The following is a 23141-nucleotide window of genomic DNA, read 5'->3' on the forward strand; positions in this document are numbered from 1 at the left end:
TATAATCAGGACTTCCCTGGTGGTCCAGTGGTTTAGAATCCGCCTGCCAATGCAGGGTACACAGGTTCAATCCCTTGTCCAGGAAGATCCCGCATGCTGAGAAGCAACTAAGCCTGTGTGCCACAAGAGCCCAAGAGCTGCAGTGACTGAGCCCACGAACCACAGCTACTGAGGCCAGTGTGCCGACAGCCTGTGCTCTGCAACAAGAGAAGCCACCGCAGGGAGAGGCCCATGCACCACAATCAAGGGCAGCTGCCACTTGCTGCAACTAGAGAAAGCCCACGCACAGCAACAAAGACACATTACAGCCAAAAATGGATCATTTTTTTAAAAAAACACAATCATCTGAACAGACGCAGAAGCGGTTCTGACAAAACTCAACACCCATTTATAATAAAAACTCTCCAGAAAGTAGGCATACAGGGAATGTACCTCAACATAAACGGCCATATATGACAAAACTACGAACACTGTACTCAGCGGTGAAAAGCTAAAGCATTTCCTCTAAGGTCAGGAACAAGAAAAGGATGTTTACTCTCCCCACTTTTATTCAACATGGTTTTGGAAGTCATAGCCACAGCAATAAGAAAAAATATATATAAAAGGACTCCAAATTGGAAAAGAAATAGTAAAACGGCCAATGTTTACAGGTGACATGATACTATACATAGGAAATCCTAAAGATGCTACAGAGAACTACTAGAGCTCATCAATGAATTCAGTAAAGTTTCAGAGTACAAAATAAACACCCAAAACCTGTTGCATTTCTTTACATTAACAACAAAAAAATCAGAAAGAGAAATTAAAGCAACAATCCCATTTACCACTGCATCAAAAAAACAAAAACAAAAACCGAGGAATAAACCTAAGGAGGCAAAAGACCTGTACTCCAAAAACTGTAAGATGCTGATGAAAGAAACCAAAGATGACAAACAGAAAGATACACCATATTCTTGGATTGGAAGAATCAATACTGTAAAAATGATTATCCTACCCAAGGTAATCTAGAGAATCAATGTAATCCCTCCCAAATTACCAATGGCATTTTCACAGAACTAGAACAACAACAACAAATCTTAAAATTTGTATGAAGACACAAAAGATCTCAAATAGCCAAAGCAACCTTGAAAAAGAAAAATGGAGCTGCTCCAGACTATACTATAAAACTAGTCATCAAAAACAAAAAATAAAAATAAAAAATAAAACTAGTCATCAAAACAATATAGTACTGGCACAAAAATATAGATCAATGGAACAGGAGAGAAAGCCCAGAAATAAACCCATGTACCTATGGCCAATTAATCTGAGACAAAAGAGGCAAGACTACACACCAGAGGAAAAAAGACAGTGTCTTCAATAAACAGTCCTGGGAAAACTAGAGAGTTACAGGTGAAAAGGCAAAGTTAGAACATTCTTTAACATCAATATGCTAAAATAAATTTAAAATCGATTAAAAACCTTAAAGTAAGACTGGATACTATATAATACTCTTAAAGGAAAACATATGCAAAACACTCTGACATAAATCAGAGCAATGTATATTTTGACCCATCTCCTAGAGTGATAGAAATAAAAACAAACAAATGGGACTTAAACTCAAAAGTTTTTGCAAAGCAAAGGAAACCATAAGCAAAACAGACAAATTACAGAACAGGAGGAAATATTTGCAAATGATGTAACCAACAACGGATTAATCTCCAAAATTAACAACAGCTCATGCGAGTCAGTATCAAAAACCCAAATCCTCAATCAAAAAGTGGGCAGAAGACCTAAATAGATATTTCTCCAAAGAACACATACAGATGGCCAAGAGGCACATGAAAAGACACTCAACATCATTAATTATTAGAAATGCAAATCAAAACTATAATGAGCTATTGCCTCACACCAGTCAAAATGGTCATCATCAAGTCTACAAACCATAAACGATGGAGAGGGTGTGGACAAAAAGGACCCTCCTACACTTTGGTGGGAATGCGAAGCGGCACAGCCACTATGGAGAACAGTATGCAGGTTCCTTGAAAGTGAAAGTTGCTCATCCGACTCTTTGCAACCCCATGGATTATACAATACATGGAATTCTCCAGGCCAGATTTTGGAGTCAGTAGCCATCCCCTTCCAGGGGATCTTCCCAACCCAGGGATTGAACGCAGGTCTCCTGCATTGCAGGTGGATTCTGTACCAGCTGAGCTACCAGGGAAGCCAAGAATACTGGAGTGGGTAGCCTGTCCCTTCTCCAGGAGATCTTCTCAACCCAGGAATCGCACTGGGGTCTCCTGCATTGCAGATGGATTCTTTACCAGTTGAGCTATTAGGGAAGCCCTTAAGAAACTAAAAGAGGTTCCTTAAGAAATTAAAAATAGAGCTACCATATGATCCAGTAATCCCACTCCTGGGCATATATCCAGAGAAAAACATGGTTCAAGAGAATGCATGTACCATAATGCTTACTACGGCGCTGTTTACAACAGCCAAGACATGGCAGCAACCTAAACATCGACAGATGAATGGATACAGATATGATGTGTATACACACACACACACAGAACAGAATACTCAGTTCAGTTCAGTCACTCAGTCGTGTCCGATTCTTTGCGACCCCATGAATTGCAGCACACCAGGCCTCCCTGTCCATCACCAACTCCCGGAGTTCACTCAAACTCACATCCATCGAGTCGGTGATGCCATCCAGCCATCTCATCCTCTCTAGTCCCCTTCTCCTCCTGCCCCCAATCCCTCCCAGCATCAGAGTCTTCTCCAATGAGGCAACTCTTCGCATGAGGTGGCCAAAGTATTGGAGTTTCAGCTTCAGCATCAGTTCTTCCAATGAACACCCAGGACTGGTCTGCTTTAGGATGGACTGGTTGGATCTCCTTGCAGTCCAAGGGACTCTCAAGAGTCTTCTCCAACACCACAGTTCAAAAGCATCAATTCTTTGGTGCTCAGCTTTCTTCACAGTCCAACTCTCACATTCATACATGACCACTGGAAAAACCATAGCCTTGACTAGACGTACCTTTGTTGACAAAGTAATGTCTCTGCTTTTGAATATGCTATCTAGGTTGGTCATAACTTTTATTTCAAGGAGTAAGCGTCTTTTAATTTCATGGCTGCAGTCACCATCTGCAGTGATTTTGGAGCCCGAAAAAACTACTCAGCCATTAAAAAGAATGAAATAATGCCATTTTCAGGGACAAGAATGGACCTGGAAATGAGCATACTAAGTCAGATGGAGAAAAACAAATATCATATGATATCATTTATATTCCGAATGTTAAAAAAATGATATAAACTTATTTACAAAACAGAAACAGACTTACAAACTGAGGGAACAAACTTTCGGGTGCCAAGGGGGAAGGACTTGGGGAAGGACAGACTGAGAGTTTGGGATTGATGTGTACATACTGCTGTATATAAAACAAACAATCAACAAGGACCTACTGTATAGCACAAAGAACTCTGCTCAATATACTGTAATAACCTAAATTGGGAAAGAATTTGAAAAAGGAGGTATATATATCCATATATATACACACCCCCAAGGAGAGAGAGAGAGAGAGATATCCATACACATAGATATGTATTGCTTAGGAATACAAATCAAAGCTATAATGAGCTATTGCCTCACACCAGTCAAAACAGCCATCAAAAAGTCTACCAACAATAAATACTGGTGAGGGTGTACAGAAAAAGGAACCCTCCTACACTTTAGTGGGAATGTAAACTGCTTTGCTGTACACCTGAAACTAACACAACATTGTTAACTAGACTCCAATATAAACATTTTTTAATAAAAAAAATTATATATATATGGGGGGGAGCATTCATTACTGGAGAAGGAAATGGCAACCCACTCCAGTATTCTTGCCAGGAGAATTCCATAGACAGAGGAGCCTGGTGGGCTACAGTTCATGGGTCACAAAGAGTTGGACCGAAAGAGCAACTAACACACGCACACACACAAGCATTCATAAAAAATATGTACCACACGCACCCTAAACTGAAGGAAGATGTTCTCATATAACTGATTAATGTTTACATTATATAAAACACTCATAAAATCAGAAAAGATCAAAAACCCAACAGAAACATGGGCAGAAAGCTAGAAACAGGCACTTACCAAGAGGAAATACTTAGTCAACTTTATCAATGGCCGAGGAAATGCAAATGAAAACTACCATCAGACCCCATTTCACTACCAAGAAACTGGTAAAAAGCCTGACAATATCCAACACTGGAGAAAAACTGAAGCAAAGCAGCTGTCTACACTGCTGGAGGGACCACACACTTGGCGACCCGTCTGGAAGACAATCTGTCACTTTTAGGAGCCAGCCGGTTTGTGTGTCGACCCTACACAGAGCTTGCCAGCCAGTGTGCCAAGCGCATGATCTGCCCAAGCCTAGGAAAGGGGATGGGGGCTGAGAGGCAGAGGTGGGGGCCCTGAAGTCCCCTGCATGTTCTTCCACTGCAGAATGAATGATTAAACACAGGGCAGAATCAGAAAGTGGAATCTATCACAAACAGAAAAAGCAAACCAGAGTGTAGCAAGATGGATGAATTTTAGCAATGTGTGTGCATATTTATATACACTGCAGAAAAATACAGTATATTTCCCTTTATATAAAGTTTAAAACTCTGTACAACAATAAGTTTTGTAGGGCTACAAACCATGGGTGGTAAAATTCTAATAAAAGAAAGGAAATAATAATCACAAACTGTAAGGTCATAGCTACCCTAAGAGAGGAGGGAGAGGCTGGGACGGGGAAGCAGCACATTGCTGTTGCTCCTTTACGCAGTGGTGTTAGACACCGCTGTTTCTTTAAACGCCGGTGTTGTTCATGTTTTCCCCTGTAGCTCCTACCTGTGTGTTTTATAAGCACAATTTTGCATCTACTAATTTATCTGAGTGCCTGTGCACCTGAGTACGTAAATACACATTTAATGAAAGAAGTAAAAGCCCCACCACTACAAACGAGAATAGAGGGGTTGGAGACAATAGGGCAAGGGTCTAGGGACGGCAATAAGCCTCTACATCATTTTTTTTTTTTTTTTTTAAAACTCAGGCACCACATGTGAGTTCCTGCACTGTTACATAACTTCTGCAACACTCTCTGCTCCCCCTCCCCAAAAGAGGCTTATTTTCCTCATTTTAAAATAAGTACTCCCCTCTGTTCCCACTGGAAACTCAGTGTCTCTACAGGATGTTCTGCGTAAGTGGAAAATAATTATTTTAAAAGCTGGAGAACATCAAATAATCTTGAATAATGAGGCACTGGAGAAAAGAGAAGCAGCGTAATCCACTAAAAAAGGATCAGAGATTTTTCCATACACATTTTTCATGGGAGCTCTGACGCATCCACAGCTACTGAAGCGCAGCCTGGCCGGGGTCAGGGCTCTACTCAGGCAGGAGGTCGGCAAGGAAGACACACAGGGCTCCTCCCTAGTTATGCCCACAGCACTGGGGGCCTGCGGGCATCTCCCTATCACTCTAGCAGCACCAAGATGGGACCAAATCCTCCATGCTTCAAAGCCAAACCACACATGCACGTTCACAAGGGCACCTACATCTTGAGCCTGTATCTCTGAGCACTAGCGAGTGAAGGTGCCCGGAGGAAGGGCGAGCAGTCCTCCGGCTCCTTAGGGCCCCTCCGGGAGCAAGCTCTCACCTGCCCGCAGCCCCTGGGGGCCAGGGCCTCTGGCCCTGCCTCAGGAGGTCCAGCAGCCCTCCCAGGCAAATGTCACCCTGGCTGACGTGGCCTTCTGTCTCTGTCCCAGAATGTCTCTCATTCGACCTTTACATCGCAGCCGGTGGCAATTTACCAAACACCCGCCACAACAGCATGGACTCCTTTAAGTCAGGGCTTTGAGCTTATTCAGTGGGTTTTTTGCCTCAGGGATCAGCACAGCATACTTTGTACAGAGAAGACATCTGATAAATGTCTGCTGAGCTGACTTCTTGAACCAAAAGAACCTGTCATCTGGTGACAAACACAGAAGAGTGTCTACATTAAGACCCAGGACTGTGCACCGAAGACCAAGAAAATAAAGCTGTGGATAAAACAGTAAGAACATTTTCTGATTTAAGTGTTAGCAAATAACTTATGACATTCCTCATCCTCCTTAATTAATGGATCAAAATTATGTGACTGGCAATAAGTAACTTGGTTGTTACTAACGCAGGATGAGCCTAATTCCATGAACAAATGACTGGATGTTGGGCCAGAAATTAACCTCACTTGTTGCTTGAAAGTGTATTCACAAGGAATGGATACATCCAGACTCAAGAGGGTTGTCTGATGGAGCATTCAACCCTGACATCCCTCCAGATTACAGATTCCAGGGTTCCGCCTCTGAGGTGGCTCTTCCCAATCACTCCTTCAGAAAGATCTCCTGAGTCCCTAAGCCAGGCACTCTGCCTGGCACCATAATGAAATAATTACACAAATAAATGCAACTAAAAATGTCGCTAAAGGAAAGTGAGGCAGGAAGTAGATGGGCTCCCGCAGAGTAAAGCGATAGGAGACTCATTCCCTGGGGACTGAAACTTCAAAACAAGCATAGCAGGAAAGCTCAGAGAGGAGGCAGGGCCCTGCCCAGATAGAAGATAAGAGACCACATATTTCTCATTCTTGAGCGCAAGAGACCTCCTCAATTATACATGCACAGAAAGGCTCCTTGGAGGTCAAAAAGGGGGAGAGAAGCCAACTGATGCTCGCTACCCATAGTCCTCTTTGGTGGAGTCCATCTTGGCTAAGAGGTGCATGTGGCTAAGACCCACATATGGGAGGATCCTGAGATATAAACTAAATTTGGACTCTAAGCCAGGTCAATCAACATGACTGGCCAAGGAAACGAGAAGAAATGCCCCATAAAAGTAATCCCACTGCCACAAGGGCATGCCCCGGCAACTCTGAGTCTGCCCAAGTGTCTGTCCACACGGACTGTACTTTTTCCTCCTAGTAAATACTTCACTTGCTTCACTATGTTCCATCTTTGTGGGAATTCCTCATCTGCAAAGCTGGAGTGCCAGTACTGCCCACTGGTCTAGTGGCAAGCACCTGGTGCTCTCCCTGCTGTGACCCAACCTCAATCTCTGGCCAGGGAACCGAAGCCCGGCTCTAAGCAGCCGCAGGCCGAGGCCACCCAAGATCGTATTTGGTGCCGAAACTCGGGAATTCGAGAAGTCAAGGTAAACCATGGAGTTTGCCCAGCTGTGGCTTTAACTCTTGCTTTCTCTCACTATCCCCTTCACTTTCAAGACCCACAGGCCATAACATCTGCCCACTCACAGCATTACGGCTCCCTGCAACACTGGGGATGGCAGGGCAATTTCCCAGGTTGTGCAGATTCAAATGTCTGGGTGACAGCTCATGCTGTCCTTCGGGACATGGCAGAAACACAATTTCCGACCATGCAGGAGCCAAGGGGTCTCACTCTCACTCTCTAACTTTTCCGTACAGAAACCTCCACTAAGGTTTTCTTTCCCACTTTACTTGAACAAGGTCTATTTCTTACTTTTTTTCTCTGCACCCTTTTATGGAAAGATTTCCTATATATCATTCCCAAACTGCATCCCTGCCACTGCCTAATTCAGTGCCATCTGTGTCCGACAAAACCAGACGATTCCCAATTCTTTTTTCTTCCTTTACTATAAACATTTATTTATCTATTTGGCTGCTTAGTTATGGCATGTGAGAACTCATAGTTGTGGCATGTTAGATCTAGTTCCCTGACCAGGGATCGAGCCTGGACCCCCTTGCACTGGAGGCGCAGAGTCTTAGCCACTGGACCACCAAGAAGTCCCTCCAATTCTATCTTAGCTGCCAGGAAGATAGAACAAAGGATTTGGGATTCTTCAGCAGCCTAGTCTCTCACCTCAATGTCAGAAATTTACTATTGAGAATTTCTCTACTTCCTAGCCCTCAAGCCTTGAACCCCATGCCATCTTCCATAGCACCCAGCTCCAATTTCTCCAAGGATTCCTCTTTACATCTACTGGACCCCCCTCACTCCAGGCATGCTACAGACAGCCTATCAGGCCAGCCAGTACCAGAAGCCCGAGTTATAAACTTTGTAGATGCTCAGTCTCAGGGAATACACTCCAGCATAGGAAGGCTTATCGTAGGACATAAGCTCTATAAACAACAGATCCCTGAGGGAAGTCCTGGCAACCTGTCTACACTGGTTCAAAAGCCCTTCTCCGGCTATGCTGGGTTGAGTGCCCTGTGCAGCGTATCTTGGGGGCCAGAAACCAACCAGAGGGTGAAGAGGACATATGAAATCCCATCAGGTTTGAAGAGAACTTCAGGGACGTCCCAAACCCCTTCAGGTTAATGTCTCCTGGTCAACATTTCCAGGACGCCACACTCCATTCCAGGAGCGCTCTCTTGTTTCTGGTTGCAGGTTATTCAACGTGGGAGGATCCCCCTCCCAGCCAGGAGAAACACTCTGGAGTGTATCGTTAAGAAGTGGACTTTTTAATTGAAGGGCTAATAAAGGAGAGAGCTTCCCTGAGGACGAAATGGTGGGATGCCATCACCGACTCAACGGACACAAGTTTCAGCAAACTCCAGGAGATGGTGAAGGACAGGGAAACCTGTGTGCTGCAGTCCGTGGGGTTGCAAAGAGTCAGACACAACTGAGAGACTGAACAACGAAAAAAGGAGAAACAAATTCTACTGTCGCAGTGCCTGGTCTTTGTATAAATTGGGGAATGGAGAAAAATGTCTTGAAAATGGGTTTCTAAATTATAATACCATTCTGCAATTGGATCTTTACTGCCGCAAGATGGGAAAGTAGAGTGAGAGTCCCTGTGTTCAGGCTTCCATGGTCCTTTACCAACATCTCGCCCTATATGGGTCTCATAATTCAAACCCTGGGGAAAGCGCTCACTTAGGCACACATACACTAAAAACCTGGGGAACCAGAAGACTCTCCTGACATTTTAGATGATCCCCTTGTAAGTTCCCATCTCTCGGGGGGAATCTAGCTCCCCCCACTCCTAACAACAGCATCTGTACTTTTTCAGAGTCATCTACTTCTCCCAATTACTTCTGACCAATCCCAAACTCCACCTCCCTATGTCCCTTCATACCCTCTGTTACCCCAAAGGAGAGAGACTAGTCCCTCTGGGGTAACTCACAGTGCAGCTTCCCATCACGCAGGCTTAGGAAAATTATGCCCTGTCAGAGAAGTGGCAAATGGAAAAGGGACAGAGTACATATCCTTCTCTTTAACTGATATAGCCCAGTATAAACAGAAACTGGGCCAATTTTCTGAAGACCCTAGTAAGTTTGTTGAATGGTCTTACATCCTCACTCTGGTCTATGATTTAACTGGAAGGATGTCCAAGTAGTCCTATCTACTTGTTGTACTTTTGAGGAAAAACAAAGAATCTGGACAGCAGGCCAGAGGGAACTGACCAGTTTGCCAGAGATCAACCCAAACATTATGCTCTGAGTGGAGACACAGTCCCAGGTCAGGAACCCTCTTGGAATTATAATTCCCGGGAAGGAACAGAAGCCAAGAAGCATTTATCCAATGTCTATTAGAAGGGATGAGAAAGTGTATCACAAAGTCAATTAACTATGAAAAGGTCAAAGAAATGACCTAAGAAGAAAAAAATCCATCCTTCTTTCACATGTGGCATGTGGAGGCTTTTAGGAAATACACCAACATAGATCCCTCCATTTGTGAAGGTCAGTCCCTACTGGGACAGCACTTTATCAGCCAGGCTGCCCCTCATATTAGGTGGAAACTCCAGAAGCTACAATTTGGCGCACAAACACTCATGCCCCAACTCTTAGGGGTGGCCTTTGGGGTATTAAATAATGGAGATCAAGCTGAGGAGGAAGAGGGAAGCCAACATGAGGAAAGACAGGCAGGACTCATGCAAAACTGACGGCCATTGCTCTCACCCGTGGCTTGTAACCTCAGGACAACCCAAAGGCACCAATAAAGTCCAACTATCTATCTGTCCGAAGGTAACACCAATAGGGGAAATACTACAATTGCAATTCAACTGGCCACTGGGCCTGAGATGGCCAGAAAGATCCCCCTGGGCCATGCCCAGACTACAAACAAACAAGTCACTGGAAGAGAGACTTCGCTCCTTCCTGAAGGGAAGTAGGGCTCCCACTCCTGAGATGGCCATGCTGGACGTCTGAGGTGGCCCGGGGATTCTGGTGGCTCCCCACAATGAGACATCTATCTCCATCAAGGAGCCCCAGGTAGTACTGGACATAACAGATAGAAAATCGATTTTTTAATTGATAAGGGAGCCACTTACCCTGTCCTGATTCCTCACGCTGAACTTCTTTCCTTCAAAAGCTGTACTGTGATGGGTGTCAAGGGAAAGTCTCGCACCCATTATTTTACTGGGCCTCTCACTGCCAACTTGAGCAGCAGTTGATTTCGCATGCCTTTTCAGATGTACCGAGTGTCCTACCCCTCTCCTTGGGAGAGACCTTCCGAGTTTCCTCAGGGCCATACTCCGGATAGGAGGACCTGGGCAGCCCCTTATTTTACCTCTAACATCAGCCACAAGAGCAAAGTCCTATTCCCAGGCATATTCTACAAACAGCAGACCCTTCAGTATGGGACAAAGGAATCCCCGGAAGGGCCGCAAATGCCCAACATGTAAGAATCAGCTTTAGGCCAGAAACTGCCTATCCCAACAGGAGACAATATTCTACGAAGCTGGAAGCAAAGAAGGGTTTACAACCCCGTGCAGCTAAATTCTTAAGACGCGGCCTCTTGGCGCCCTCCAGGCTCCATGCACTGCTTCTTTTCTGCCAGCTGTTAAGCCAAATGGGGAATACAGTACAGCGCAAGACCTTAAGGCAGTGAAAGATTCAGTGGCCCCCACATATCCCCTTATGGCCAATCCTTGCAACGTATCAGCCCAGATTCCTGGAGATGCCAAACAGTTCACTGTGCTAGACTCAAAGATGGCTTTTTTTTTTTGGCACACCAGTTCATCCCTCATCTCAGCATCTGTTTGCCTTCAGGTGGACTAACCCTGACTCAGGCCAAATGCAACAGTACACACGGACAGTACTGCCTCGGAGGTTTTGGGACAACCCACACCTGTTGGCCTGGGCCAGGAAAGACGCACCTAAACAAAGGGATCATTCCACAGCACTTGGATGACGTTTTAACATGGAGGCCCTCCATGGAGGCTTCAGATCAAATAGCATCGAAGTCCCTAATTTCCTTGGGGCCCGGGGTTAGAGTCTCTCAGAAAAAGGCACGAGGCAACAAGTTAAATATCTGGGATGTATTATAAACTCCAGAAATAGACAATTATCTCCAGATAGAAAACAAACTATATTAGGCCTAAGCACTCCAAAGACAAAGAAACATCTCCATCTTTTTTGGAGCATGGCAGGATTTTGTAGAATTTGGATTCCAGGATTTGGACTAATGGCTAAGCCCCTATATGAAGCCATTAAAGTCCCAGATACAGAACTGTTACTTTGGAATGGAGAACAGGAGAAGTCTTTTAATAATATCAAGCAGGCCCTCACCAGAGCCCCTGCTCTGGGTCTCCTCAGTTTGAAAAAGCCAATCATCTTGTACATGGCTAAAAGGCAGGGGACAGCCTTGGGGGGTCCTTATACAGAAGCTAGGGGAAGTTCCTCAGCCTAAAAGCTACTTTTTCAAGCAACTAGACTCTGTGGCCCAAGTTTGGCCTGACTGCCTCCAGGCTGTAGCAACCACTAGTTTATTGGTAGAAAAACCTAACAACCTTGTCTTTGGACAGCCACTTGAAATCCAGACCCCTCACAAGTACCAGCAACTTCAGAGATAACAGGCAAACTAGAAGGGTGCCTTATCAAGTACCAGGCTTTGCCCCCTGACTCTCCAGAACCAACCCTCAAAATCTGCCACACACTCAACCCCACTACCTTAATGCCCAGAGCTAACACATTCTTGCCTCAAAACCCTTGACCAGGTCTGTGCCTGCTGATCTGACCTGTAGACCAGGCCATAGAAAACTGAGGAAGTGCTAACACCAGTTTCGTTAAAGATGGAGTCAGGAGGGCAGGGTATGCTATTGTGAGCAATTATAGTATTAAAGCAGCGCAATCTTTGCCACCTAACACCTCAGACCAAAAGGCTGAGCTAAGAGCCCTAATGTGAGCCTTCATCCTAAGGGAAGGAAACATTATAGACATATACACAGACTCAAAATATGTCTTTGTTTTACATGCCACACAGCTATCTGGAAATAGAGAAGACTTCTAAATGCAAGAAATTTCCCTGTAAAAAGTGGGGCTGAGATTCTACATCTCATAGAAGCGGTTCAAAAACCAAAACATGTAGCAGGCATTCATTGCCATGGGCACCAAAAGGGAACTTCTCTAATTTTCTGAGGAAATGACAGGGCTGACTGAGAAGCGAGCAAAGTAGCCCAGATGTCCATAACAAAAATGGCTTTAATTCTATCCCTTACCCCTTCTAATGTTATACCCAGGTACTCAATTTCTGAAGAGACCCAGGCAGGAAACAGAGGGGGAAATTAAGGGAGCAGATGGCTGGTGACACAGATCAGAAACTGCTCCCTCCTTCTCCGACTGCTGGAAAAATACTAGAGGGCTACATGATTCTCTCCATCTGGGAGAGATGCAACGCCTGTAGTTGTTTTCTAAGTGTTTACAGGGAAAGGGCTCCTGGAGACAATTAAAAGAGTAACTTGAGGCTGTGCCCTTTGCACCACCCATAATCCAGGAGGCCAAGTCAAGCCTCCCCCTCGTCAGCCCAGTCCAGCAATGTGGGATTTATCCAGGAGAGGACTGCAAATAGGTTTCACTCAGATGCCTTCTTTCCAGGGCTTCAAATACTTACTAGTCTTTACAGGTACTCTAACTGTATAGATGGAGGCCTTCCCTAATAGAACAGAGAAGGTAACTGAAGTGGCTAAGGTGCTCCTAAAGGAAATTATTCCTAGATTCAGATTGCCCCATCACCTTCAGAATGACAATGAACCTTCGTTTATAGCAAAAATCACACAACAGACTTCACAGACTTTGGGAATTAAGTGCTACCTCCATTCGTCCTGAAGACCTCAGTCCTTAGGAAAAGTGGAACAGGATAAGCGTACTCGAAACAAAACCTTGGGCAAACTGTCAGGAAACGTTAGAGTCGTGGTACCCTGCTGCCAACAGCCTGCCTAAGGGTCAGGGCAGCTCCCGAAACTACCACTAAGCCAAGCCCTTGAGAAATGACACACAGAGAGCCACTCCTTACTCTGGACACGCTAACTGACCCAGAAACCCAGGCTCATCTCAGGTACATTGTAAGCCTAGGCCAGGTTCAGAGGGCTAGACAAGACTATGGCACAGAGTGCAGTCCTCTCCAGATGATAGTCCCCGTTACCCTGGAGACTGGGTACTTTTAAAGACCTAGAAGAATGAACCCCTGGCGACTAGCTACTCGCAAAATGGAAAGGTCCTTACTAAATCTTGCTGAGCACTCCTACAGCAAACTCCAGGGGGTCACCAGCTGGGTTCATCTGTCCAGGATTAAACCTGTCTCCACTGATATGTTACAGGAACCTGAAGACCCACATTCCAATCATCCCTGTGAATCCACCCCTTTCTCCAAATCTGTATAGCAGAGGTCCCCAAGCCCTGGGCCGTGGAGCAGTAGTGGTCTGAGGCCTGTTAAGAACTGAGTCACAGAGCAGGGGGTGGTGAGCAAGCCAACAAAGCTTTATCTGCTGCTCCCCATCACTCGCATTACCGCCTGAACCATCCCCTGCCCCCCAACCCTGGTCCATGGAAAAACTGTCTTCCTCGAAACTGGTCCCTGGTGCCAAAAAGGTTGGGAAGCATGGCTCTACAGGACCCAGAGGACCCAAGACAGCCTGAAAATTCCAGGTGGATGAATAAGCCACTCCAAGACCTAAACCTCTTATTCAAAAAGGACAGAAAGACATCTTAGACACTATCTTCCTTTTGCCTTCTGGTACACCAATCCACTTACAGAATAACTGATGTGTTCTGGTAGGTTTGGATAACTATTGTCTTCTCTGCTCTCACTCTTGCTCTTGGAATTTACCAAACTTCTCTGCCCACACTGGGTGACTCACTTATGGCCTGACTGCTGCTACGATGAAGCTACTAATTGACTTAGCTTTTCTATACCTCTTCCCCTTATCCACAGGAGGAACAGACAACTCTCTGGCTTGCACTGCACAAATTCATGCTTCTTCCACTGAGTTGATGGAAAGCTGGATTTGCTTACCCCAAGCAATGTCCATCCCGTAAGGAATTTTAACCAAGTTCCTGAAGGAAAATGGTCTTCCACCAGAGACCCTAGACTGCGAACAGTAATGTACAGGGTCAGAATTGTTCATTTTCCAATTGAAGAAAATTCTAATGTCTCTTGCCTAACCCTTTCCTTAGCAACATTTTCTTACAAACTTTCTCTTCTCAGCCATACTGATTCATATTTTGCCCAATGCTCTGTTGGTGGGTTTCCCTGGTGGCTCAGCTGGTAAAGAATCCGCCTGCAATGCAGGAGACCTGGGTTCGATCCCTGGATTGGGAAGATGCCCTGGAGAAGGGAAAGGCTACCCACTCCAGTATTCTGGCCTGGAGAATTCCATGGACTGTATAGTCCACGGGGTTGCAAAGAGTCGGACACGACTGAGCAACTTTCCCCATTGTTTTCCATACTGTTGCAAATCTGCAACTAAGACCTTTCAGTCCAAGGAGGCGGCCTGGGACCAACAGGTTCAGATCTTTCATTTTAGAAATAGAGAAAGATACTAAATTTTAAGCCTGAGATTAACAAAGATATGCTGACCTTGTATAACCAGATCCTACCCTTGCTCGAGTCTGATTATAACAGTCTTTTACTGATCTTTAGTCTTTGCTTATCTAAGTAGTTTGCTTTCTCTGGGGCATCACAGAACAGGGGTGATGAGGGACTCCATTCACTCCCCACAGCAGACCCTGCTGAAAGAGCAACCTGGAGCCCTTTAAGGAGATAGGGAGAGAGCACCATGAACCCGACTACATAGGGTCTACGAAGCCCTGGCCAGCTTAAGAAGCTACAAAAGTTTTACCCTTTATCTTCCTGATAAAAATTTCTTGGGGTCTGTGTCTCTCAGGGAGGATTTGAGGCAGGTGGTAGACGTGCCCCCCAACCCAGGGTGACCAACTGAAGTTCGTTCCCTGAGGACAGAAACTCCTAAATATCAATAGCAGGACAATCCAGAGAGGAGTCTGGGCCCTCCCCAAATAAGAGACCACACATTTTCTCAATCTCAAGGGAGACCTTCCTGACTGGAAAGCTCCTTGGAGGGCAAAAGGGGAGCGATGCCAAGTTACACCTCTTCTCTGGAGTCCCTCTTGGCTGACAGATGAGTGTGCACACATGAGATATACCAAATATGGGCTCTGAACCAGGCAGATCAAACTGACTGGCCAAAGAAAAACCAGAAAAAATGCCCCGCAACAGTAATTCCAACTGCCTCAAGGGCGAGACTCGGTGACAGTCCGCGCCCCTCAGTGTCAGTACAGCTGTGTTTATCCACCTGTACTTAACTTTTTCCTCTTAATAAATACTTTACTTGTTTCACTGCTTTCTGTCTTTGTGAGAATTCTTTACCCGCAAAGCCAAAGGGCTAGGGCTTTGTCAATGACCACTAGTCTAGTGGCTAGGATTTGACTATCACTGCTGTGACCCAACATCAACCTCTGGCTGGGAATCCAAGCCCCGCTTCAAGCTGGCCCAGGCCACCCAAGATCAAAAGCATCTGACTTCTTTCCTGGGCTAGGGCATAGCTCTGTGGGAGTGCAGCCAGGTTCTAGCCTACTTCCCCAAATCCAAGCTTTCGAGAGATCCCCGTAGGCATTCAACTCAACCAGCTTCCCTGCTTGGGGCTGTATAAACAGATGCCACAGGCAGGACCTGAGTCAGAGGTCCCCACCCTCCCCTTGCTCAGATGTCTCAGGTGTTCATCACAACAGCCAAGTAAGGGCTGTAACAGGAGCACCGGTTCACAGAACATGCAAAAGATGCCCCACAAAGGTGAATAGATTTCTGACTGGCTACAGAATGGTGTAGGTGGTAGGAGCGTCAACGGAATTCTCTTGGCTCCAAAGGGCAGCCCTACTCTCCACACCAAGACCAGGACTCCTCTGGAAAACCCGGCCCTGGCTCATCTGAAAACAGCCTCAGTCTGAGGGATCAGGGATCATGTGGCATGCTCATCCCACCACGTGATCTAAAGCAGCTGATCTAGTTTTGCACGTAAGCCCTGGACCAGGCCCCCTGCTGCAGGCTGGGCTAGCAACAACCGCCCCCTCCACGAGGCAGGCATCCAGGCCAGCTTTGCACTGTGGGGATGTTCCAACTAATCGCTCCACCTTCCATTTCTTTATCTTTAAAACAGAGATAACAGCATCTACTCTGCTTCCCTCACAAGACTATTCTAGAATTAAATGAGGTAATATGCATGAACATACAATTTTAGAATATTTCGATTCATCATCACCTTAGCAATGGACTCTAAACCTAACCAAACTTGGTAGAGATTAGATTTATACCTTACCGAAAATAGTTAGCAACTATTCAGAAATTCACTGAAATTATAACTTTTAAATAGCCTGCTTTGCATGAGGAATACAAACTCTTAGAGAAAACTCAGTAAATTCCAAATCTGAGGGAGTCTGTCAATTAAAACAATTGTGAGTGAGACTGCTAAATAAATCAAGTCATGGCCCACCTTCCTTTCATTATTTAAAAATGATTTTAAAAGATCCCAGCTTGAAAGCCAGTAACAGAGGGAAAAGAAGCAAGGGGAACAAATCTCCACGGAAACAGAAATCAGAAGCCAGTTGGCAGCGCCATCTACAACCGGCAAGGCCCTAATCACAGGAAATGTGCAGCCTTCCCGAGGGAGCAGACCCCACGCCATTCCCCATGTGCAGACAGACAAGGGCCCGAAGTGAGATGAGGAAGGAGGAGCAAGGAAAGGGCAAACTGAGGCTTCTCTTGAGTTCATTCCAACGAGTGGGAACTGAGAAGAGGGAAGGGGCGTCTGAGCCAGAACAGCTGTTTAGAAGGCTAAGGATCAGTGGGAAAGGCCCTGAATTGTTCCTCGGCCATTCATTTCATTTAAAAGTTAGTCCAGGTTGTCATATTTTAAGATAAATTTCAACACTGCTATAAAATGTAACTTGCTTAATCAAAAATGTGCAGTAGATGGAAAATGGCAAGGACAGGGCTGAACTGCACAGACTCAGGTGCAACACCGCCCAGCAACGACGGACCCACCCAGAGCATGCCTGTGACCCACTGAGTGGGGTCCGGACTTTTGTTAGGGACAGGTCACTGTCACACACCTCAGTCCCTGCATCAGTTTATCCCCGGGAGATGATGAGCCCTCTTTTCATTCCTAAAACCATAAACATCATTTCAGAGCAACAGGGACTCAAATGGAGCTCTATACTTGGGCATTCTGAAAGCTATTTCTGAGGAAAATAATAATGATTTTTCACTTTATCTTCAGGATACAAAAATAGCTATGACTCCTTACTCTGTACCAAGTGTTTCACTTACATTTTACCTCTAATCAGCACCAGTAATCTTCAGTGGTAAAATTAACCTCATTTTACAGATAAGGAACAACTGAGGCACAGAAAGGCTAAGGTCACAGAGCAGCAGCTACCAGCTGCCTGGATACAGACCAGGGCCCTCCAGACCTGTGTACTCTCAGCTACAGCAAATGCCAGGCAGCGCACGCTGCCTTTAGCTAAGATAGAAACAAACTCAGGATTCTTTAAATTGGGGGGTCCCAACCTTTGGAATCTAACGCCTGATGGTCTGAGGTGGAGCTGATGTAATAATAACAAAAATGAAGTGCACAGTAAATGTACCGCACTTGAATCATCCTCCAACAATCCCCCCTTCCCCACTCCCCCCACCCTCCCAGCCCACGGAAATACTGTCTTCTATGAAACCAGTCCCAGGTGCCAAAAAGGATGGGGACCACCGCTTTAAATGACCACCCTACTCTGACTTTCCTGATTTAACCAGAGTACTGATTCGCTCTGGCTGAAACCAGAGACTCACTTTTTCTCTTCTCTCCCAGGTGTCAATTATCTTGAAGCTTATGCCGCCATGGATTAGTAAAGAAAGCAAGCTTCGCTCAGTGCACTGCAGAGACCATCAGGACATGCATGCTTCCTGCATTTCCCAAACCTTCAGCAGAGCAGTTCCGGCTGCAGGACACACAGGCAGCCTGGGCACTTACGTACTCTCATGGCCCCGCTCGTTGATCTCCTCCTGGAGACTCAGAACACTGGTAAGGTTGATGATCCTTCTCCGGGGGGTACAAGCGGCTGTCATCTCCTTTCGGGATGCATCCTCCACCATTTCCACATCAGAGTCTTCTCGAGGTCTCTTTCTGCAAAGAAGATGAAGAACTGGCAGGTCAACACTATCTTTAAAGTTTTTAAAGTCAGTCAAATTTGGCTCGCATTTTGGAGACGGAAGTAGCTTCTATGTGCCAAATCTGCACATTCTGGGGAGGCAGGGGGGCACCTCCCCATGAGGGAGCCAGTCAGATCAGTCTGTTCTCCTGGATACTGCTTCTCAGACACCTCTGGGGCCCAAGCAAGGGGCCACTGGACATGGCTCAGCCCAGAGACCTGCAGGGCCTCAAGCAAGTGTGCTGATCTCGCCACGTCTCATTCATTCAGCCCTCCATCCTCCACCTGGCCCTCCATCCATCACTGTTCTATAATACCGACCTCATACAGCCACGACAAAGTGCCTGCCCTCACCATGCTGGCTTTCCAGTGGGACAAACAGCAACAGGAGAAAGATCATTTTAAGTAGCAACAAATGCTATGACGAAAATAAAACAAGGTAAGAGAATGAGGGGAGAAGGAAAGAACTTTAGATTAAATGGACAAAGACGGTCTCTGGTGAGAGGTGACATCTGAGTTGAGACCTCGGTGACAAGAGGTCAGAGAGTTCCTGGGCCGAGGGACTAGTTTGGCCAAAGTGCCACGAAGGGGAGGAGAGTGATGGGCTGGGGCAGCCAGGCTGGTTTCACCCCAAGTGGTTTTCAGCAAGGAGTGATGCACTCTGGTTCCTGGTTGAAAAAGATTTCTTTGCTGTGCAGTCAATGGCTCGAGGCGTTACCTTCCCAAGTGATAAACAGAAACGTCACACTTCCTGGCAGGGCTGTTAAGATCATGAACTGAGCTAATGCATGCAAAGTATCTGGCACACAGCGGATGCTCAGTAAGTGTTAGCATCCTTTATTATTCTCTGGAAACAAATCCTTAGGAGTCGTCTTGCTAGACTGACTTGGAAATGAGCAAATGGGGTGAAGTAACAGGCCCAAGTTCCAGTGGGCATTTAGAGCCAGGGTTTTGGTGGTCAGCCACCAGATGGACATGTGGCCTTGGGCAAAGGACTTCACCCAGAGTTCCAGGGACACTGCCTGCACACACTGAGAAAGGAATACGTACCTTACAGATTCCAGTGAGATGTCCTTAAAGCACCCACAGAGTGTACACTGAACACCAAAGAAAATATACAGATGGCCAAGCAGCACATGAAAAGATGCTCAACATCATTAATTATTAGAAAAATGCACATCAAAACTACAGTGAGGTATCATCTCACATCAGTCAGAATGGCAATCATTAAAAAGTCTATGCACAATAAATGCTGGAGAGGGTGTGAAGAAAAGGGAACCCTCTTCAACTGTTGATGAGAATGTAAACTGGCACAGCCACTGTGGACAACAGTATGGAAGTTTCTTAAAACACTAAAAGCAGAACTACCATATGACCCAGCATTCCTACTGCACTCAGAAAACCCTGAGTCAAAAAGATGCCTACACCCCAGTGTTTACTGCAGCACTGCTCGCAGGAGCTGAAACACAGAAACCACCCAAGCAGCCATCGACAGAGAAACGGACAAAGATGCGGCACGTGTTTATATACAGGGAGTATTACTCAGCTGTAGAAAGAAATGAAATTGGGTCATTTGTAGAGATATGGATGGCCACACAGTCTATCATACAGACTGAAGTCAGAGAAAAACAAATACTGTACAGTAATGCATATATGTGGAATCTAGAAAAATAGTAAAGATGAGCCTGTTTACAGGGCAAGAATAAAGACACAGAGAACAGATGTGGGGACACAGGAAGAAGGGGAGGGTAGGTGTGACATAAATACATTACCATGAGTAAACCAGATAGCTGGTGGGAAGCTGCTACATGGAACAAGGGGCTCAGCTCAGTGCTCTGTCATGACCTAGATGGGTGGGATGGGGTAGAGGCTCAAGAGGGAGGGGGTTTACGTATACAATTAGCTGATTCACCTTGTTGTACAGCGGAAACTAACACAAGATTATAAAGCAAATATATTCCAATTTAAACAATTAAACTGACAGTCATTGGTCCAGCTGTTCCTGTCCCCCTCTCTCTAGCTCTCCACCACTAGCCCATGCGCTTTAGGAAGTTTCATAATTTAAACTGAGAAACTCTGCTTCTTCTGAAAGAAATGACAACTTCCGGCGAGACGTGGAGAAGGATGAAGACTCCTCCAGGTATTTTAGGTCCCCGTTCCCAGCCACCTCTGCTGTTGAGGCTTTACTAGAATTCACTATTAAATCAAATGATAAATATGATTTTTTTCCTGAAATGTTTTCAAATAATGTTTGGAATCATGAACATTTAAGGTATTTCAAAGGCCACTGTGACGGGTGACTCTCAAGCCGTGGTCAAAGGCAGACAGTGGACCATCCCACTGGAGGGAGATGGTGAACAGGCAGAGAGAAGGTTGCAAGGAGTTTGTGACAGTTCCAGTTAGAAGGCAGTTTCAGCAAAGAACAAAGAAGGCCAGCTGCCTTTTGCCCAAGATCATACCTGGGGTTCTCGGGGCTGGAAGAGGGCCCTCTCTTCTCGGCCAGGTCTTCAGCCCTCATTGTTGCATCGTCCTCTAAGGCCTGACTCTTCGCAGCCACTGCAGCAGGAGCTGGGAGCTCAAGCATCTCCTCGTCCTGCTGCCTGGTCCCGCTGCTCGAAGCGTCTGTCCTGTGCTCCGGGACGACAGCCTGGGGCTGACTGGACAGGGCGCTGCTCACAGGCTGCAGGAAGGCATCGAGCTTCTGTTCCCGGCAGTCTGTGCGGACCATCTGGTGGGCATACACTCTGTCACCACTTCTGGCAGTGGATGATGAGGTCACACTCGCTGTGGATTTAACTGCTTCCCCAGACGGGCCAGTAAGACCTGGCAGTAAAGTCTGTGCCAAAAAAGAAGGCGGTGGGAAGATTCAGAATAAGAAGTAGGGAAGTACAGGCCCCAAAAGGGAGCAGAAGCTAGAACCAGGTATAATTATCACTACAGAATTATTACAGAAGGAAATCTGACCAAAATTTGAAGTACAAAATTAAAAATACACAAATATAGGGACTTCCTTGGTGGTCTGGTGGTTCCCAATGCCTGGGTTAGATCCCTGGTCAGGGAACTAAGATTCCGCACGCCACACAGCATGGCCAAAAAAGTAATAAAGACGGAAATAGACAATATAAAATCAAGAATTCAGCAAAATCCTTACAATTTAAAAATTGGTTTGATATAAAAAATACTCATGTAAAGCTCATATGTTTTTGTCCATTTTTTTGTTGCCGTAAGAGATTTACTGTGGTAAAATATGCGTAACATAGAATCTGTTTAACCATTTTCACGTGTACAGTCCTGCAACAGTAAGTACACTGACAACGTTGTGCAACCATCACCCACCTCCACCTCCCAAGTGGAAGCTCTCCCCTAGCTTCTGGCGACCACCTTCCGACTGTCTATTTGTAAACATACGTATTTCCTACTTCTGTGCACTGGTAAGGCCTGGAAGCAGTAACCACCCAGCAGCAATGAGAAGCACCCCCCACCCCTCAGTCCCAGATTATAGTTTCTAAATACCATTCCCCCACTAAAATAAAGCAGTTCTTTGGAAAAGTGGCCAATTTCAGGACATGGGCTGGGAAACTATACAGTGAGCCTACAAAAATCCTATCTCATCAGAAACAAGGAAATTATCAAAGATTCAAGCAATTGGGTTAAAAAGACAAGAGCACCAGCCTGAAGTGGTTTCTGCTGGTCAGGGATGGAATAATTTAACTACAACTAGTTGAATTATGATGCTTGTTAACATCTATGACAAAATACTAGAAGAAAGAGAAAAATGGAGAGGAAGAAAGGAAAGCAGGAAGGAGAGAGATGAGATAGGCAGGAAAAAAGTCATTAAACGGACATTGCTAGGACACCAACCCATTTCCCTGCAAACTGATCACCAAAGGCAAAGAACTCAGCATTTATCTTTTCTTTCTGGCATAAACTATTTCAGGATAACCTAATAACAAACGAGGGAAAATTATTTGCTACAGAAAAAACTGGTTTATTAATAAAGAAGAAATGATAAAATCAAGAAAATCATAATCTCACAATCTTAATGAAATAACTGGCTCAGGCAATGACCATCAAGGAATGGTGAAACTAATCACTAATGGTGACCCTCATGGTGAAGGAATCAGGCTGTCGGCAGCTGAGCCCACTGATGAACCTTACCACAGCGATACTTACTTGCGATGTACTTACTTCATCTGCCTGTGCAATCCACAGGTGGGTTTGAGGGAGGCAGAAACTAACAAAACTACTTTGCAGAGTCACTTTTAAGTCCAGAAAAGTGAAACACCTTGTCCAACATAATGGAGCTGGAACAAACCGCAAGCACCACCAGGGTTCCTAATTTTCACACCGAATGGCAACCCAGCAAACCAGGGCTGCTGTTGTCCTGGCCCCAGGAGCGAAGTGCAAGGCCCAAGCTGGGGAGCAGGAAAAAGGCAACCCAGGGCCAAAAAGTGAGGAGCCAGGGCAAGAAGATGTTCTGAAGACCCCAGGGGAGCGGGGACAGTCTGAGTTTGGAGACCTTCACCCAGAACAGTACACCAACAGACAGAGGCGGGTCCTCTGACCCAGAAACCCACCTTCCTTCTAAAGACACACGGGTCAGAACCCACGCGGAGTTATCTCGGGAAATAAAATGGAATCTAACAAATCTGCCTCATGCAGGACAGGACAAGCAGGGAAGTCGAGAGGTTC

The 23141-nt window shown here is 45.7% G+C and overlaps 1 protein-coding gene across 1 annotated transcript in view; it reads right to left on the minus strand.

The window, feature by feature from the left end:
• Positions 1 to 23141, minus strand: part of MLH1 (mutL homolog 1) — a 90163-nt gene that overhangs the window by 46314 nt on the left and 20708 nt on the right. The window contains exons 12-13 of the mRNA XM_055558729.1: positions 20909 to 21285; positions 18276 to 18424 (exon numbers count right to left, since the gene is read on the minus strand). Coding sequence (XP_055414704.1) covers positions 18276 to 18424; positions 20909 to 21285 — 526 coding nt within the window. The remainder of the gene's footprint in view (positions 1 to 18275; positions 18425 to 20908; positions 21286 to 23141) is intronic.

Source organism: Bubalus kerabau, chromosome 20 (assembly GCF_029407905.1).
Source record: "Bubalus kerabau isolate K-KA32 ecotype Philippines breed swamp buffalo chromosome 20, PCC_UOA_SB_1v2, whole genome shotgun sequence".
NCBI lineage: Eukaryota > Metazoa > Chordata > Mammalia > Artiodactyla > Bovidae > Bubalus > Bubalus kerabau.